At 39.0% G+C, this 19,765-nt stretch overlaps 2 protein-coding genes across 3 annotated transcripts in view; one reads left to right on the top strand and one right to left on the bottom strand.

Moving 5' to 3' along the window:
* Positions 1-5,698, bottom strand: part of ERCC8 (ERCC excision repair 8, CSA ubiquitin ligase complex subunit) — a 58,383-nt gene extending 52,685 nt beyond the window's left edge. Inside the window, exon 1 of one of the 2 annotated variants that reach the window (XM_024765401.1) lies at positions 5,568-5,698. In XM_024765401.1, the coding sequence (XP_024621169.1) occupies positions 5,568-5,644 (77 nt within the window). In that variant the 5' untranslated portion in view covers positions 5,645-5,698. The remainder of the gene's footprint in view (positions 1-5,567) is intronic. The other variant, XM_024765402.1, reaches the window with a different exon arrangement.
* Positions 5,699-5,836: 138 nt separating this feature from the next.
* NDUFAF2 (NADH:ubiquinone oxidoreductase complex assembly factor 2) overlaps positions 5,837-19,765 on the top strand; it is a 180,899-nt gene continuing 166,970 nt past the window's right edge. The window contains exon 1 of the mRNA XM_024765371.1: positions 5,837-6,031. Within this exon, the coding sequence (XP_024621139.1) occupies positions 5,905-6,031 (127 nt within the window). The 5' untranslated portion in view covers positions 5,837-5,904. The remainder of the gene's footprint in view (positions 6,032-19,765) is intronic.

Here is a 19,765-nt window from a genome sequence, read left to right as displayed (position 1 = left end):
CTGAAAACTAAAAACAAAGAAAATTTCAAAGCAACCAGAGAGAATGACAAATTACCTATAGAGAAACAAATGATTGAACTAACTGCAGATTCCTTTTCTGAAACCATAGAGCCATCCAGCCTTGTTCTAAAAGAATTTCTAAACAAAGTTCTTCAGACACAAGTGAAGTGATATAGGAAGGAAACTTGGGATATCAGAAATGAAAAGAGAACACCAGAAAAGATACATATCTAGGTAAATAGGCTATTCTTCCCTTTAAAATATGTTTGATGGTTGAAAACAAAAATTGTGACACTGTCCAATGGAGTTTACAATGTATGTAAATCTAATATATAAGACAACAACACATATGGTGGAAGGTAAAGGGTGATAAAGTTTCAATATACCAAATGAAGGAGTAAAATATTGATTCTAAGTAGAAAATGAAGTTAAGTAGGTGTTTTACAATTCCTAGAGCAATAACTAAAAAATACTATACAAAGAGATACAGTCAAAATCACAATAGATAAATTAAAACAGAATATTAAATAATGTTCAAATAACCCAAAAGAAAGCAGGAACGGGTAAATAAAAATGTGAAGCAATCAGTACTTCCATTCACTGCTGATAGGAATGTAAGTTTTTAGAAAACTGTCAGTTTCTTAAAAAGTGAAACATATACCTAGTCATTCCACCGCCAAGTATTCACCGAAGAGAAATAAAAGCATATGCCCATACAAAGACTCGTGCATGAATCTTTAGAGCAACTTTATATGTACTAGTCCCAAAACAACTCAAATGCCCATCAACAAATGAATGGATAACGAGTTATGGTATATCCACAAAATGGAAAACTCCTCAGCAATAAAAAAAATGGATACACGCAACAGGATGGAGAAATTTCAAAATAATTATTCTGAGTGAAAGAACGCTAAGAAAAAATAATTTCATTTATAAAAAATTCTGAAATATACAAACTAATCAATAGTGACAGAAAGCAGATCGGTAGTTTCCTGGAGTAGAAAGAATGTGAAACAGGGAAAGAAGGGAGAAAGGGATTACAGAGTCTTGATAACATTTTGGGGCTTATGGATGATTGTTATCTTGATTATGGTGATGGTATCAAAAGTGTATATATATGTCAAAACTCATCAAATTGTATACTGTAATGTGCAGTTTAGTGTATATCATTGTACCTCAGCAGAGTTATAAAATAAAAAAGGAGGGTATGGATTATGAACATTGCATTTTAGTGTTCATGTCTTTGCCTGTAGTCAACGACAAGGAAGAGACTAGGGCAAATGACAGTAGACATCTTCTTTGAATAAAATAGGACTGTATGTTTGTTTAGTTAAGCTAAAATATCATTAAAGAGGGGAATCTTAAAAAAAAACTACCTTAAACAGTTTAACTTAAATATACAAGTAGTCCTTATTTTGCATTGTCTGATACACACGAATTTCAGTTACCATGATTTAGTTAATACCAGACCACGACAACATGGTTCAAATCTCAGTTACCATGGTATATTAACTGTGAGTAAAAAGCGCAGTGTTCAATACTTGCTTTTCAGTCCACAAGATACTATGAAAATAACATGTACATTAAAATTAGTGAGCACTTTGCATGACTTCTTTCAAAGTCTGCAGATGATCACTGTGCATTTGTTATTCAGTTCACACACAGCATTCAGTTTTGTTACCTCTGTGCCCCTGAGATAAACCCACAAGGAATTCCACAAAAATGGATAACTGAATGGGGGAATTGGCAAACATAATTAAAGTGCACAAAAGCAACACAAAGTGATGATACTGGAAGTGAAACTCAAATTGAATGTAAATGGAATTACAAAAGAAATAGCTCACTGCGGGAATGTTGACATTGCTGCCATTTTAGAAACTCTAGATATGCAGACTGAAGAGATCAATGAAGGTGAACTTATCGACATAAATGAGGTAAAGTGTTTGCGATGAAAAGGCTGAATATGTCCCAGAAGAAGTGATGCTGGCAGAAATCTTCACATTAAAAGAACTCTCAAGGACATCCCTGGTGGTCCAGTGGTCAAGACTCTGTACTCCCAATGCAGGGGGCACAGGTTCGATCCCTGGTCGGGGAACTAAGATCCTGCATGCCGCACCACATGGCAATAAATAAATACATAAATAAATAAAGAGAACTCTCAGAGATATTTCAAGCCATTGAGAATGTAAAGGATAAAATGTTGGAATCTGACACAAATTTAGAAAGGCGTGTGATAATTAGCCAAGGTAAAGAAAAGATGCTCAACTTGTAAGTTGTACAATGAGAAGACAAGCACTGCTCAAACTACTCTTGACAAGTTTTTTTTTTAAACAAAGAAATATACTTTGGTTCTCATCATTTCTAATATTTTACGTTACACAGATAACTGATAGTGACTTCTAGTGCTTCAAAAAAATTTTTTAAAGGTCACAGAACAACTTGAATTTTCCTCACTAATTATTAAGATAACTTTGCATAGGTTTTAGCTTACACTATCAGTTTTATGGATGTGCACTACTATGCAAAGCAAAGACTGTCTGAATATTAGCTAATTTTTTGAAGAAGAATGAAATGTGCTGAACAGAGGGCCATAACATCTTTCTTCCATAAACCATACACATATTATATATAGTCTATGATTTTCAGGGATTGTTAAAATTTGTTTTTTATTTATTAATTTATATATTTTAGTTGGGTGAAAATTTAAGACATATACAATGCAACTGAATATGGAATCTAAGACATATGCAAAGCAATTGAATGTGGAGTCTTTCTTAAGCAATGATTCTCATTTCTAGCTATACATTACAATCAGCTAGGGCGCTTTAAAAAATTCCAGTGTCCTAGACCAATTAGACTAGAATATATGGGGTTGGAACGATAGCATGAGGATTTTTTCCAAATACCCTATGTTATTTTAAATATTCTGGCAAAGTTGAAAAAGACTGTTTCATCTTTTTACACTTTCCCCAAATCTTTTATAATAACTGTCTCAATCATATCTCATTTTGTTTTAAGCCATTTGTTTGCACTATTTCAAAAGTGGTCCATTTAGTTTTATAAGAATAGCAACTTTTGTATTCATACTTCATCAGCTCCCACTAAAATGACATCATCAGAATAATAAATAAAACTAGCATTAATAGGGTTAGGGAGAAATAATGACTTTTGATAAGCACACAAAGCAATTGGTGGGAGAGATGTGCATGGGATTACTAGAGTACAGGTTTGTAACCAGAAATGTTAAGTATGCTTGGGGAATCAATGTTTTACAGAGGAAATGAAATCTATTTAAAGATGGATTAATCTGGCAATTTGGTTAGGAAACCTTCACTGTTTTGAATTTTTATTTCTTCTAATGAAGTAAGAGGTTTAGGTCACAGAATTTTGACTGTGCTAAAGAGCTATACTTAGTTGCTTCCTCAGAGCAAGGACTTTTTGGAATTAAAAGACAACAAGAAACCAAATTTTTCAGACACTCAGTGGTGCACACGATTTACATTATTACTGATATGATAAGACCTCTGGTCATATGAGGGAAAAAAGAATAATGCTGCTTCTTTTCAAAAAAGTACCGCTACTGTCACTGATATTAAAGATAATGGACAACGTCACTCATTTTCCAAACTTTACTTCGCTGATCATTAGGGAAGAATTGCAGAACTACTTGATGGAAACAAGCCACATAGTCAAAGCAGACTGAAAATTTAAGCAGACTGACAAATTTTGATACATACAAATTTTGCTTGATTTCTTGCAGTTACTGGAATAAAAAACTCTGGATATGCCTGTATGCTTTTGTTAGAGTGGATGACCTAGCTGAAAAGGAATTACTGTCAACTGTGCACTAAAGGGGGTTGGAGGACAGTAGGAGATGCAACCCCAATCATGCTTAAAACTAACCAAAACATAGTAAAAAAATTAATACTCTCTTATTTAGTTAAAACTGTATGTACTATCTAGAAACATATTTACCCATTCTAAAAGCATAATACTAAAATGTAAGGATAATACACCTTAGAACACAAAACGTCATACAAATTGTGCCAAACCCTCTTCTAGGCAATGGGAATACAGGGTTTTAGAAGACAATATACCAGTAAAAAAATAAGTATATAATACAATTTCAGTGGCAATAAATTGAATGAAGAAAATAGAGCAGAATAATGGGATGGAGAACCATTGAGAGCAAAGGAGGGATTCGGCGGCAGCAACTGACACATTTGATGGCTCCTTCTTCAAACAGTCTTCCCTCAGCATCCATGATACCTCACCACCCTAATTTGCCTTCAATCCCTCTGGTTACTCCTTTTCAGTTCTTCTGCAGTCTCATCTTCTGCCTAACTTTAAGTGTTGGTATTTTTCAGGTTTGTAATCACTGAACTGCTTCTCTCTTCTTACTCCACAAATAGTGCCTGGGTGATCTTATGTCCTCCTCACTTCACGTATCATCTTGCATTAAACAATCTAAATTTCTCCTGAGCATCAAACATATACTATATGCAACTGTGTCCTGCACTCTCCAAGTGAAATCTCCACACGTTCCTTGAAAGCAATATGGGAAAAGTCAATATGAACAAAATTAAAGTAAAACTTGCTCCCTCTTTGGGGAGAGATGTTACCATCATTCACCCTGACATACAAGGCACATAGCTGGGAATCATTGCAGACTTTTCCTTTTTCATCATTCATTATATCCAATTAATCTCCATGGCTGGTTGATTCTATTTCTTAGATTTTTTTCAAATATCTTCACCCTCTTGGCCCCAACTGCCACGTCCCTGGCTCGGGCTTCCATCAACTCTCTCCTTGCAACAGTTACCTAACTTGGCTCCCAATCCTGCTCTCAACTTCAATCCATTCTCTAAGCAGATGACAAAATGCAACAGTTGTCACCTTATTCTCATCTTCTTGCCACTTAACCAAGCATACAAGGCTCTTCCCCATCTAGCCTCCCCTACTTCTGCACAGGCATCTCTTGTCAATGGCCCTCTCTCCCTCTCTCCACAATTCTCTGCTCTAGTCATGCTAAACTTTGTTCAATTCCTGGCCTATGCTCCGCCTTTAACATATGCTTGTCACATAGTAACTCACTAAATACGTTGACTAAATGAAAGAACGAATTCTTGGAAGATAGTTATTCCTTGGGAACCGGGGCGAAGGAATAAAGTAAAATGAAAATATCCTCATTTAGATTTATAGCGCCCTCACTCGAGCCCGCGTGCGCACCCACCTGCCTACAGGTATATAAAACCTATCCTATTTTCTCGAGCCACAGAACAGAAGAGAGAGTAAAGCCCAGTTGTGGTGGAGAAAAGTGGTAATGAGGCTTGGTACGCGGGCCTCTCACTGTTGTGGCCTCTCCCGTTGCGGAGCACAGGCTCCGGACGCGCGGCCATGGCTCACGAGCCTAGCCGCTCCGCGGCATGTGGGATCTTCCCGGACCGAGGCACGAACCCGTGTCCCCTGCATCGGCAAGCAGACTCTCAACCACTGCGCCACCAGGGAAGCCCCATTGGCCCAGATTTTAACCGGAATATTAGAGAAAAGAATAAGGTTTTCTTTACCTCCGTGTGGACTCCGCTCTCCGAAGGCGAACAGGGTCGTCCAAACCCGCTTGTCGTGCCAACAAAAACCCTAGCATCCCGTTCCTTCACACCTGCTTGCGAACTGGACGGCGCCATGACAGAACACTGAGGCTGGGGTGTAGAGCGGAGTCTCCCATTGGTCAAACATGATGCCACCGGGCCAATGGAGAGCGTCGTTACTTGAGGGTGTACGGAAGGAGGTGGGTGGGACTCCTCTGAGTAGGTGGGCTGGGTCAGCTGCCTGGGCTTTCTCGCTTTGGTCTCATGGAACCTCGGCAGATTACGGCACGACCCGCGCTGGAGCCGGTGGGAAGGCATGGGTTGGTCTCAGAATTTCTTCCGTGTCTTGTGGAGAGCGCTGTCAAAGGAAGTGAAGGAGCAAGTGGGCACAGACCGGTTCGGGAACAAATACTACTATATCCCAGAGTACAAGAACTGGAGAGGTGAGATGAGAGCTAGGGCAGCGGTTGGGGGGTCGAAAAACGATGTGCGGCACTTGTAATCACCAGAGTAGACAACCCGAGTTCGTTCTCCCCACAACCCTCTCTACTCTGGCCGCTGGCTTTAAGACGGGCTGTCGGTGAACGGCCCGGCGGGTGCCCGCCGTCCCTGCGCCGCAGCGCCCGTGTCCTGAGCCCGGCCGCGGCCACGCTAGCGTTGTATCTCCCATCGCCGAGAGCCCAGCCAGCGGAGGACCGCCTCGTCTGCCCCCTTCAGTGTGGGTCCTTGAGGTCGGGCGACGTAGACGGGGACAAGTCCACGGACGTCTTTTACCAAAGGTTCCCGGGAGGGGTAGGGAAGTGCCTTTCCTCCTCCCATGACCCTCTTGCGACCAGGCTGGCGCGGGGTAATTGAAGAGGTGTATTTTGAGCGCCTCCGCCCTCCTCTTTCGTGGTGTTGACCTTTTTCAGTGGCTCCGGCGTTGGCCCCAGGCGTCACCTTCCTCAAGGCCAAAACTGTCAGAAGTAGGGCCATGCACGCTGACTGTATGGAAAAGAGATCCCCGCAAGGCTCCACGTTACCTTTCCCATGAGTTTACACTCCCAAGACCCTGTTGCGCTGACTTGAAGATACAGGGCGCTAACCGTGTTTCTGTGCAGGAATCTTGCGAAGTCTTGATGTTTGGGGAGGTAGGGGCCGTTGCTGGTCTTTGAGATCACACCACGTGGCAGTCGTGGTAAACTCTTCTGTGTTGTTCCAGCGCCGCGATGCGAAAGATCTCAGGCTTTGGGGTCAGAAAGGCATGGGTTAGAATCTCAACTTTGAGATCTAATAACTGAGGGATCACAGACAAAGTATTTGTCCTCCGCAGGTCTCAGTATCCTCACTTGAAAGTTAGAGATAATAATAATAGCAATAATACTGGGACACACTAAGACCTTTCAAAGTTGTGTTCCATTCATTTCCCGTAACTCTTGACAGAGGGCATTTCTTCTTCGTAGAGCATATGTAAAGGGTATTCCTTGATTTATTACTCAAAATTGTTTTGCCTAGCCCTTTTCTGTAACTTATTTTAATATCTTAGACTTGTTTCCCTAATAAGCATTTAAACTCTATCAGGGCAGGAAATAAGTCTTAAAAGTCCACAAAGAACCTAGAATGGTGGTGAAGTGTTTCTTGACAGAGGAAGCAGAGGGAAAAATGTTTCTTTTCCATAAGTTGTCAGGTAACGTTAAAAAAATACTAAAAACATCAGATTGACCTTTTTAAATTGAAGTATAATTTACATACAGTAACGTTCATCCTTTTTGGTGTATGGTTTTATGATTTTTGACAAATGCATACTCTCATGTATCACGACAATCAAGATATAGAACAGTTCCATCACCCCCAAAAGTCCCTCCTACCCCTTAGTATTTCATTCCCTCACCCTGCCCTTGACAACCACTGATCTGTTTTACGTTCCTACAGTTTTGCCTTTTCCAGAACATCATGTATAATAAATGGAGCTATATTGAATACAAGATGCAGTCTTCTGAGTCTGGTTTATCTCACATGGCATAATGTAGTTGAGATTTATCCATGTATCAGTAGTTCCTTTTTGTTACTAAGTAGTATTCCCTTCCATTATATGGGTTTACCACAGTTTATTTATCTGTTCAGCAGCTGAAGGACATTTAGGTTGTTTCTACTGTTTTTGGTGATTGAGCCTCTGTAAACGTTCACATATAGGATTTTGTGTGAACATAATTTCTCTAGGGTGAACAGCTAGGAGTGGAATTGCTGAGTTGTGGGTAAATGTATATATAACTAACTTTATAAGAAACTACCAATCTGTTTTCCAAACTGGTTGTACAATTTTTTCTTTCCTGCCAGCAACACATGAAAGTTCTAGTTTCACATTCTCACCAGCACTTGGTTTTGTCAGTTTTTTTGTTTTTTTTTTTATTTTAGCCATTCTAATAGGTAGATAGTGTTATCTCATGGTTTTAATTTTCATTTTCCTAATGACTGAGGATGTTGAGAATCTTTTCATGTGCTTATTTGCCATCCATGAATCTTTGGTGAAGTATCTGTTCAAATCTTTTGACCATTAAAAAAAAATTTGTATTAATTTTATTTCATTGAAAATACAGTATCATTAAAGAAAGACTTAAATTAACAAAATCATGTGTATTCTAAAATGGTATAATTTGTGAGTCACAGGTAATGTTTATCTTATAATTTTATTATTATAATACCAAGTTGTTTTCCAAAGTGCTTATGCCAATTTATGCTTCAATTAGCTTGATATTTTGAATCCATGTACTCTTGATTGTGAGAAAATCAGGCTTTTACCAATGATGTAGTAGAATCAATGTATGCTGCTGTCTAATGTCTCTGTGTGTCTCAGTTCTTAGATAATTGAGGGCTGTGGTACAGATGTGTTATACAGTCTATAAGTACCATTACACATTTCATAAGCCTTCTACTATAAAGCAAGGGAAAATATTTTTAGTTTGTTTTCAAGCAAGTTTTCAAAAAATAAGTCATCTAACTTTTCTATTTCCTTGATATGAAAGGTGGTTCTTTAGAGGTCTCCTTGAGTTTTCTTTGAGTTGCATAATTGAACACCATCAATGAAGAGTGTTTAAGAACCCTTTAGAGGAAATTAATTTTTCTTTTAATTCAGTTAATTACTGTGGTGCCAGTCATCAAAGAACTATATTTTCCACATAGGGTTTTATTTAATAAGAGAAAATCTGTTGTTATGTAATTCAAAATAAGTCTTGAGTATTGTCTAGTCAGCTGAATTTAAGTTTAGAACTGTGGAAATTTTAACATTTTTTTAAAAAAGCATATTGGCATTTCAGGATAAAAAGATTATGAGTATAGCATGTACTCGGCATTTTTAATAGCAAAGTGTTGATTGACATCTTTTTATTGAAAGTTTGCTTGCTCTATAGTAGATTATTTAGTAGAAGATTCCTCAAACTTGTTTTAAGTTGTTATTTGCTAATTGACATTGTGAATGTCCAGATTTTGGGGGTGGGGTGAATATTATGCATAATATGCAAAAACACCTGTTCGGAGTATTGTGTTTGGTTCTGGACACCACAGTTTAGGAGAGATGCTTGAAAATCTAGTGTCCAGACAGGGATAGTTATGATGATAAAATTTTCTGGAAATTATATACGTGAGTATTATTATCTGTGAGTCTTGAGGAGGTTTACCCTTTGAAGAGAAGATTTACGAGGAACTTCAAGTATATGAAAAATCTTGGTATAGAAAAGGATTAGGCTTGGGACTTAACTGGTGGCCCAGAGGTTAAGAATCTGCTTTCCAATTCAGGGGATGCAGGTTCAATCCCTGGTTGGCAAACTAAGATCCCACATGCCACAGGACAACTAAGCCCGTGCACTGCAACTACTGAGCCCCTGTGCCACAACTAGAGAGCCCAAGTGCCGCAACTACAGAGCCCACACACCGCAACTAGAGAGAAGCCTGCACACCACGATGAAAGATTCAGCATGCCGCAACTAAGACCCGATACAGCCAAATTTTAAAAAAGATAAAAGGAAAGGATTAGGCTCATCTGTATAGCCTTTTAACTCAGAACTTAGATCAGAGGGTAAATGTTTACCTTTTTATAAGAAGCAACTTTCAGACTGTTAGGGCTGTGCTAGAAAAAGAAGAGGGTGCCTTACGTTTGATTGTAGCTGGGAGAATTTAGGGAGATAAGTAGCTGGAAACATTTGATCAGCAGCTTGAAGGATAAATACGATTTCACAAAGAGTAGTAGAAAAGTATTTCTGGTTGGCACCTGGAAGGGATAGGAAATACCACAGAGATTAGAAGGTAGTCCCATGTGGGTAGACTTAAGAGTAGAAGAACAATAGAAGCTGTTCTAGTGAGGGGATAGACAAGGTCAGATTATAAAAGGCCTTGTATAGATTTGAAATTTATGCTTCATTCTGTAGGTGGTAGGTAGCCATTGAAAGCTTTTCAACAGAGAAAAGTTTGTGTCATAATTAGAGCTATTAGAGAAATGACTCTGGAAGCCCTGGGAAAGATGAGCTAGAGGGGAAAGGGAGGGAACTAAAATTCTGTTAGGTGGGAGCATCGCTAGGTTTACCGTGATCCTGGATAGAGATCTATTTGGACTGAAGTGATGGAAAGAAAAGTTTGATTTGACAAAACTTTTGGACTTGGTAATGAATTGGACTGTTAGAAGGGGAACGAAAAGAGGAGAGGCCAAAGTTGATTTTATTGTTTTAATTCTGGAGAACTGGTGGATGGTAGTGTACCGATTCATGCAAATAGAGGCTATAAGGGACTAATGCAAATGGAGAAGCAGGGCTTAGGCTTGGCTTGGTGGAAGAGTAAATAGAATTTGTTGCTTATAACAGGGCAACTGTATAATCAGGCAATTGTATACTCAGATCTGCAGTTCCAAAGATGTCAGTGATTAAAATACAAATTTGGAAGCCATCTTAATAGAGGTGATCACTAAAACTGTAGGGATAGTTGGATTCAAGCAGGGAAAGAATAATAATAACATGATATTAAGAGACAGGTATTTGGGGGCTTCCCTGGTGGTGCAGTGGTTGAGAGTCCACCTGCCGATGCAGGGGACACGGGTTCGTACCCCGGTCTGGGAAGATCCCACATGCTGTGGAGCGGCTGGGCCTGTGAGCCCTGGCTGTTGAGCCTGTGCGTCCGGAGCCTGTGCTTCGCAACGGGAGAGGCCACAACAGTGAGAGGCCCGCGTACCGCAAAAAAAAAAAAAAAGGAAAAAAAAAAGAGACAAGTATTTGGGAACCCTGCCATTTCAGTGGCTTCCTGTTACCTGAGAATAAATCCAAACTGCCTGGCTGGCATTCATGACCTTTGAGTCCATCTTGAATGTGATACTTGTTTTTAGTCTAATCTTTAGATCAATGGTTTTATAACAAGCCTAGATATTTATGCTATTAGGAGAGCTCAAACCTGAAAGCTTACATGATTTCCTATCAGGGAGTTGAATCAGATAGTATTTAATTTTCAGCATTCAAAAAATAGCGTTAAAATTAATTGAATGTAGTTATTTAAGAGTTGCATCTAGTCTGTAACATTGATGTTCCAAAAATGGAATCGGCTGGGGGCAAGGCAGGGATATCAGTGGAATCGGCTGGGGGCAAGGCAGGGATATCAGTGGACCGTAGGTAACAGCGATGCTTTCTTTTAGAATTCAGGACAAATATTTCATCAAACATGGTAGATTTATTTTTGGAACACATTTTAAAAAATTGTATAACCTTCATTAAGGCTTTTTGTATTGAATTGTTTACACTAGGCTACTGCCAGTGATTTTCAAACTGTTCACAGTTTAATAATTATAAAATAAACCTATTCAAGTTCCAGCATTTTATTAGAAAATCTTACATGCTAAAAGATTTTTTTCATTTTATGCTCAGTTTTTAAATGAGGCATTATTTGTACATTTATAGAAATTGTGAGCAAAGAAAAATCTGTGCTAAGATTTTAATGAAAGCATTATTGCCAAATTATATTTTCTATACTTTCTATATTTATATGAGTGTGTTTAGATTCACATATATCTAGATTTTCAGTGTGTCAGACACGTTGTTTATAATAATATTTCCTGAATTTTACATTTCATGCTTTTTGGTTAAAAGAAAAAAAAAAGATGGCCTTTGAGCATGGCATTTCCAAACACTCTTGGAAGCCAAATCAGAAAAGGTATAAACCGCACTTTAAAGGTGATCATTTAATATTGAGGTCTGTCAATCTAAGATTGAATTTTGTTTAAAATTGCAGGTTATTTTATATCATTTCTATGTGCTTCCTTTTTTAAAAAATTAGTTGGATTTTACCTTTTTCTAACCTGACAATCATTTGTTTTATTTATTTATCCATTTATCTTTAACTATTGAATTAAGAAATATTTCAAACATAAAAAATAGAATGATAAACCGCCACATACCCATCACTCACTTTAAACAGTTATCAACTCATGGTTAAATTTTATTTTCTCCACACCCTGCCACCCAACTCTCCTCTTATTTTGAAGCAAATACCAAACATCGTGTCTATTTACCTGTAAACATTTTCAGTATATATCCCTTGAACACAGACTCCTTTTTTAAAATATAACAATAACACCATCATCACATATAGAAATCAAAAATTCCTTAATATCATCAAATATTCTGTCCATATTCCCTTGATTGTTCTATAAAATGCTCTTATTTATTGGTTGATTTGTTTACTTAGTTTTGCAGTCGGTATAAATTGACCTCCAAACAAAATCTTTACATCATGATCACTAATATGGTTTTTTTTGTTTTTAATTTATTTAGTTATTTTTGGCTGCATTGGGACTTTGCTGCTGGGTGCCAGCATTCTCTAGTTGCGGTGAGTGGGGGCTACTCTTCATTGCAGCCCGCGGGCTTCTCATTGCAGTGGCTTCTCTTGTTGCGGAGCATGGGCTCTAGGCGTGTCGGCCTCAGTAGTTGTGGCGCGTGGGCTTCAGTAGTTGTGACTCGCAGGCTCTAGAGCACAGGCTCAGTAGTTGTGGCACATGGGCTCAGTAGTTGTGGCTCGTGGGCTGTAGAGCGCAGGCTTGGTAGTTGTGGCGCACAGGCTTAGTTGCTCTGCGGCATGTGGGATCTTCCCGGACCAGGGCTCAAACCCATGTCCCCTGCATTGGCAGGCGGATTCTTAACCACTGCGCCACCAGGGAAGTCCACTAATATGTTTTTTAAGTCTCTTGTAGTTTATAGGTTTCCTCTTTATGTTGTTTTTGCTCTATCTCTCTCACACACACACCCCTGCTTTTTTGGGAGTGGGTGTTAACAAAAAGTTACTTTTTTTTTTTTTAATGGCATTAATCCATTCATGTTTGTTGTAAGAAGTGGTATATTTCATCTTTGGTCATCTTATTTTTTATGCTTTGTTATTTATGTCTTCTTATCCCTACCTTTTTAGATGTCTTTTGTAGTATAGCCCTCATTTTACTTGACCTTGGCTGTACTAAGTGAGACCTGAGTGAATGCTACAGGCCTGTGGCTTCCTATAGGGTTCTGGTAGAATTTCTCTGGGAGAACTGTACTCAGAACTCAGGATGTCTTCACTTTCATCCCCTGCAAGTGGGAATCTTAAGAATGTCAGTATCAGGTCAGAGTTGTAGTTGCCTATGAGAAATAGGGAAGGGGCTCATTGGGATACTTAGCACATACTATTGTTTGGAGCCTTTTAAAAAAGATCTTATTTTGTGACGTCTTACAAGCTCTTCACATCAGTGATAACTAGGCCTTCCTGTTAGGAGCACTGATGGCATGCCCAAATTCCTTTGACTTGACCCTTACCATTTATTTGCCCCTTGCTCTCATACTTGCTGCTCTAAGATTGGGGTTTTCTCAGTACTTCTTTTTGGAAAAACCCGTAGAAATTCTTTCCAGTGTGTCCTGTTATGTCTGTGCTGATTTACAGACCAGTCAGCATTGTTGGTTTTGCCTTCCATTCGTCTTGTACCATTCACTAGTTTTCTCATGTGACAAATAATTATTCAGCACTGCTTTATGCAGAACATATCTGTTTTATGTATTTCAGGTCTATTGGCTTCAGTTTCTCACCTTTTGATGTTTAACTGTATCACTTGTCCAGTTTAGCTGCATCCTATATTCTTTAATAAAGTCAATAGGATTTGGGAAGATAAATGAGGTAAACATAAATCAATGGCAATTTTAAACTGAAGTTTACATATTTAATTTGTAACACAAATTAGCAACACATTTTTTCCTCCATTTTGTTCTCAATTCACGATAGCCTCCAGTCTTTTTAGCAGTACTTCCATTAATGATAGCTGTCATTCATCGAGTGTTAACTGATTAGTTCATGTCTTTACAGCAGCCATATAACTAAGGATTATTATCCTTATCTTAAACATGAGGTGTTTGTTTCATTTTGAATACATAAATGAACTTTATGTGTATGTGCCAGGTACAGAGTAGGTACTCAAAAAATAGCTGTTCAATGAACTGAGATATTTATGGACCCAGAATTATAAAAGCAAAAACAAAGCAAGATTTTTTTTAAATGTAGGAAATGATGTAGTTTTATAAAATCTTAAAACAGTGATTAAGGCATATTTTTCTTTTTATTTATTATAAATGGGCCAAATTATTCTTCAGGGATTGAAATATTCTCATTAGAAATAAGACTGTCTTTTCCATAACTTTTCTAGTGTGGTTCCAGTTTGAACTTAGCTTAGTTGCGGGCATCAAACTTCTGTTAAAATACCGAGTCATGGGCTTCCCTGGTGGCACAGTGGTTAAGAATCCGCCTGCCAATGCAGGGGACACAGGTTCAAGCCCTGGTCCTGGAAGATCCCACATGCTGCGGAGCAACTAAGCCCGTGCGCCACAACTACTGAGCCTGTGCTCTAGAGCCTGCGTGCCTAGAGTCTGTACTCCGCAACAAGACAAGCCACTGCATTGAGAAGCCTGTGCACTGCAACAAAGAGTAGCCCCCACTCGCTGCAACTAGAGAAAGCCCCCACACAGCAACGAAGACCCAACACAGCCAAAAATAAATAAATAAAATAAATAAGTTTATTTAAAAAAAATACTCCAAAAGATACCCAGTCATATTTTTTTCCTTTCAGGATGAATGAATCATCATCTGATAATTCAAAACCTGTATCATCCAACTGTTAATGTGTGATTATAGAGCTGCATTGTTTTATGTTTTTTTTAACATCTTTATTGGAGTATAATTGCTTTACAATGGTGTGTTAGTTTCTGCCTTATAACAAAGTGAATCAGCTATACATATACATATATCCCCATATCTTCTCCCTCTTGCATCTCCCTCCCACCCTCCCTAACCCACCCCTCTACATGGTCACAACGGACCGAGCTGATCTCACTGTGCTATGCTACTGCTTCCCACTAGCTATCTATTTTACATTTAGTAGTATATATAAGTCCATGCCACTCTCTCACATCATCCCAGCTTACCCTTCTGCCTCCCCATGTCCTCAAGTCCATTTTCTACGTCTTTATCTTTATTCCTGTCCTGCCCCTAGGTTCATCAGAACCATCTCTCCCTTTAGATGCCATATATATGTGTTAGCATACAGTATTTGTTTTTCTCTTTCTGACTTAACTTCACTCTGTATGACAGACTCTAGGTCCATCCACCTCACTACAAATAATTCAGTTTTGGTTCTTTTTATGGCTGAGTAATATTCCATTGTATATATGTGCCACATCTTTATCCATTCATCTGTCGATGGACATTTAGGTTGCTTCGTGTTCCATTTATGTTGAGGTAGGTTCCCTCTATGCCTACTTTCTGGAGGATTTTTATCGTAAATGGGTGTTGAATTTTGTTGAAAGCTTTTTCTGCATCTATTGAGATGATCATATGGTTTTTTCCCTTCAGTTTGTTAATATGGTGTATCGCATTGATTGATTTGTGTATATTGAAGAATCCTTGCATTCCTGGAATAAACCCCACTTGATCATGGTTAATGATCATTTTAATGTTCTGTTGTATTCTGTTTGCTAGTATTTTGTTGAGGATTTTTGCATCTATGTTCATCAGTGATATTGGCCTGTAGTTTTCTTTCTTTGTGACATCTTTGTCTGGTTTTGGTATCAGGGTGATGGTGGCCTCGTAGAATGAATTTGGGAGTGTTCCTCCTTCTGCTATATTTTGGAAGAGTTTGAGAAGGATAGGTGTTAGCTCTTTAGAGCTGCATTGTTTTTGATGATGTCACTTCAACTTATTTGTATTTAGTGTTTAAATACACTGAAAACCATAGTTAATTGGTATTCAATTAAAACATAGTTATTAAAAGTCAGAAAAATAAAATAGTCAGAATTATTAAGTAAGGTGTGTCTTTTTTCAGTGAGTAATTGGAAGCTTATGATATATAGTTCTTTAGAATGTGATTTTGCTCTAACATTTGGGAAATATTTTTCCAGCAGGTGGCAGCATTGTCTTGAAAAACGTAGCTTGCCAGTTTATTAAATATTTTTGAGCCAGTTTGAGGAAAGAATCTTTCCTTTAAAATAATTGAATTTACATTTTTTCTTCCAAATAAACCCAGCACTACTGCTTTATAAAATGCTAGTCATAAGACAAGGATTTCAAAATGACGCTATGGATTACTCCTAGTCAGTAATGCAGTGATAAAAGTGACAGTTATGTTTTGAAGAATTGACCAAAATTTTAAAAGATCATACATATAATTTTTCTAACAGTAAGTAATATTCTGTCTTGAGTTATCGGAGATAACATAATATAATCATAACCATGGACATCATCAAATTCATAGAACATCCTAAAATGTTTTATGATTTTACTTAAACCATGCCTTCTGTTTAGGAATACCTGAAAAAAGTTGAACTCCTTTTAAAATCCTTTGTTGAATATAAAATAATAAAAATGGTTAATTTTTTACATAGGTTATCTTAATGTTCTCTGAATGTTGGAATTTTCATTTTCTTATCTTCATTTTAAAATTTCATTTCTTAATTGTGTTTTCCTCTGAGATTATTTCAATTGCTTATTGAACTTCCTTAGTTTGTGTGTGTATGCATGCATGTACTTAAACACTTAATTGTATTTTGGTGAGGGGAAAATATCAACATTTTCCCTGTAGTCCTTGATTGCATTCCTGTCTCATACCCGTGGAATCACATCAGAGTCATACTTTCGTCCAAGAGAGAAACAGGAGCATGAAATTATTCACAGTCATACAGGCAATCCTTTATACTGTCTTTAAGAATTTAAGGAACCATAATCTTCAATTCTGCCTTTCCCTGCCAGGGAAATATGGGACCTTTTGATCAGAAATGGAAACCAATAATGAATGAGTGACTAAGCTAGTTATATCTATTTCTGAGTGAGGCTGAAAATGTTTCATGTAAGAGAAAAAGAGTTATTGTCCTTCTTTGCTTTGAGTATCTCATAATTGCTTTATATTAAGAGTAGTAATGTCAGGCTTCCCTGGTGGCGCAGTGGTTGAGAGTCTGCCTGCCGATGCTGGGACAGGGGTTCCCATAGTGCCCAAGTCTGGGAAGATCCCACATGCCATGGAACGGCTGGGCCCGTGAGCCAGGGCCACTGGGCCTGCGCGTCTGGAGCCTGTGCCCCGCAACGGGAGAGGCCACAACAGTGAGAGGCCTGTGTACCACAAAAAAAAAAAAAAAGAAAAAAAAAAGTAGTAATGTCAATAACAGCAATCACTGTAATTAGTATTATTAAATCCTGTGAATTAGACACTATTCCTAGCACTTGTCATGATTCACTGTATTTGCGGAAGAATTACAACAAATGAAAAATAATATATCTAGTATTGATTTGTCAAGGTCATTTAGTGGTGAGCTCCATTTGTGTTCATCATTGAACCCAAGTTGCTCTGTCCAGGTAAATCAGTTGAAACTATTACTTTTCTTACTTAGCCCTCTCACTTTCCAAAGTACTACTCAGTTCAGCAGTTCATTTTTGCTGCTATTTGGAGACTGTATAAGTGTTAGTTACTCTACAAGAATTACAAAATCAAAAGAGGAGATCAAGATGTTGGAGTAGAAGGACATAGGACTCACCTCCTTCCACGAACACATCAAAAATACATCTACATGTGGACAAATTTTCACTGAAAACTAACTGGAGAGTAGCAGAAAGACTCCTGTACAACCAGGGCTGTAAGAAGGATCCACACAGAATTGGGCAGGAAGGGAAGAGAGGTGAGAGGGTTGGGACCTGTGCCCCTGGGAGGGGACTCAGAAGAGGAGATCCTTGGGAATGAGTGGTTCAAGCCATATTTTGGGTGCACCAGCCCTAGGGTCTGACAATGGGAAGCTCAGTCCCCTTGGCCAGTTGGATGGGCAGTGGGACTAACAGGAGGGCTCTTGGAAGCTTGGACTCTATTTGTGAGGAGCGCACATATGCTTGCTTACTCCTGAAACAGGGCAGACTGAAACTGCCTTGGTCACTGGCCGGTTTCCCATGACTCTCCTGGCATATGCCCCAGCCTGAGCTGAGCGATTGCTATAGCCCTGCTTGCTCCATGATGCAGCTCCACATTGGGGTGAGGGCTGCCATAGTTGAGGGGAGAGCTCGGATATGAGGCACAAAGGTGGCTCAGACCTGTAGTGGCTTCTGAGCAGGGCAGGGGCAGCCATTGTGGGCACTTACACAAGCAGTGCATCAGAAGCAGTCTGGGACTCTGACTTTGGCTGGACTGCCACAGCCCATGCCCCCAACCCACTGATTGCTAGCACCTGCCCCACCTGCTCAGTGGCACAGCTCCCTGCCACGGCAAGGGCTGCAGCAGCTGAGGAAGAGCTCAGCTGTGAGGGACAAATGCTGTTCAGACCTGAAGTAGCATCTGAGCAGGGCAGGGACAGCCGTTACTGATTGCTTACACAGGGAGCTCATCAGAAGCTGTCTGGGTTGCTGACTGCAGCTGGGATCAACACAGCCCATGCCTAGACCTACACTAAGGGCCTGTACCAGCCCCTCTCTCTCCAGCACTGCTCACCTCTGGGCCGAGGGTGCTGGTACTGGGAGGGAGAAGAACACACACTTAAAGGGAATGGAGGCAGCTCAAACCTGACCCTCAGGGCTTCTGCTTCAGCAGCTTGGGACCCATGACCCCCAATAGAGTGGTTTTGGATCCTAACCAAAGGAGAAGCCCCAGCTCTCACTTGGCTCTCTAGCACCTCTATCTCCAGTGCCACCTCCTCCCAAGGTGAGTGCTGCCAGCTAGCCCTGGGGAAAGATGTGACTTGTGTTCACATCAGACCCAGCTCTCCCACCAAAGCCACTGGGCACATGCAACATGTATAGGGATGTTCCTATACAAGGACACTACTTTAAGATTGAAATATCTAACATTTCCACCTAATTTCATAGAGACAAAGAAAGTTAAGCAAAATGAGAGGATAGGAATTTGTTTCAATTGAAAGAGCAAGAGAAAACCCCTGAAAAAAACAACCAATGATACAGAAATAAACAATTTATTAGATAAAGAGTTCAAAGCATTGGTAATAAGAATGCTAACTGAATTAGGGAAAAGAGTAGATGAACACAGCGAGAATTTTAGCAAGGAACTAGACGATATAAAAAAGAACCAGTCAGAACTGAAGAATACAGTAACTGGAATGAAAAACATACTAGAAGGAATTAACAGCAGATTAGGTGATACAGAAGAATATATAAGTGATCTGGAAGACAGAATAATGGAAATCACCCAATCAGAACAGCAAAAGAAAGATAAAATTTAAAAAATGGGAACAGTTTAAGGGACCTCTGAGACAACATCAGGCATACCAACATTTGCATTAAAGGGTTCCTAGAAGGAGAAGAAGCAGAGAAGGGGGCTAAAAATGTATTTAATGAAATTATGGCTGAAAATTTCCCAAATCTGAAGAAGGAAAAAATATCCAGTTAGAGGAATCACAGAGGATCCCAAACAAGATGAATCCAAACAGATGCACACATATCTTAATTAAAATGACAACAGTTAAAGAGAGAAGTTTAAAGGCAACAAGAGAAAAACAGAGTTATATACAAGGCAGGCCTGAAGGGAGTGGCATGATATATGAAAAGTGCTAAAAGGGTAAAAACTGCAACCTGGGATTCTCTAGCCATCAAGATTATCATTTGGAATTGAAGGAAAGATAAAGAACTTTTCAGAGAAGCAGAAATTAAAAGAATTCATCAATACTAAACCAACC

Source organism: Neophocaena asiaeorientalis, unplaced genomic scaffold (assembly GCF_003031525.2).
Source record: "Neophocaena asiaeorientalis asiaeorientalis breed wild unplaced genomic scaffold, Neophocaena_asiaeorientalis_V1.1 scaffold198, whole genome shotgun sequence".
Classification (NCBI taxonomy): domain Eukaryota; kingdom Metazoa; phylum Chordata; class Mammalia; order Artiodactyla; family Phocoenidae; genus Neophocaena; species Neophocaena asiaeorientalis.
The sequence above is the reverse complement of the archived record's forward strand: the minus strand, read 5'-3'. Positions and strand labels throughout refer to the sequence as shown.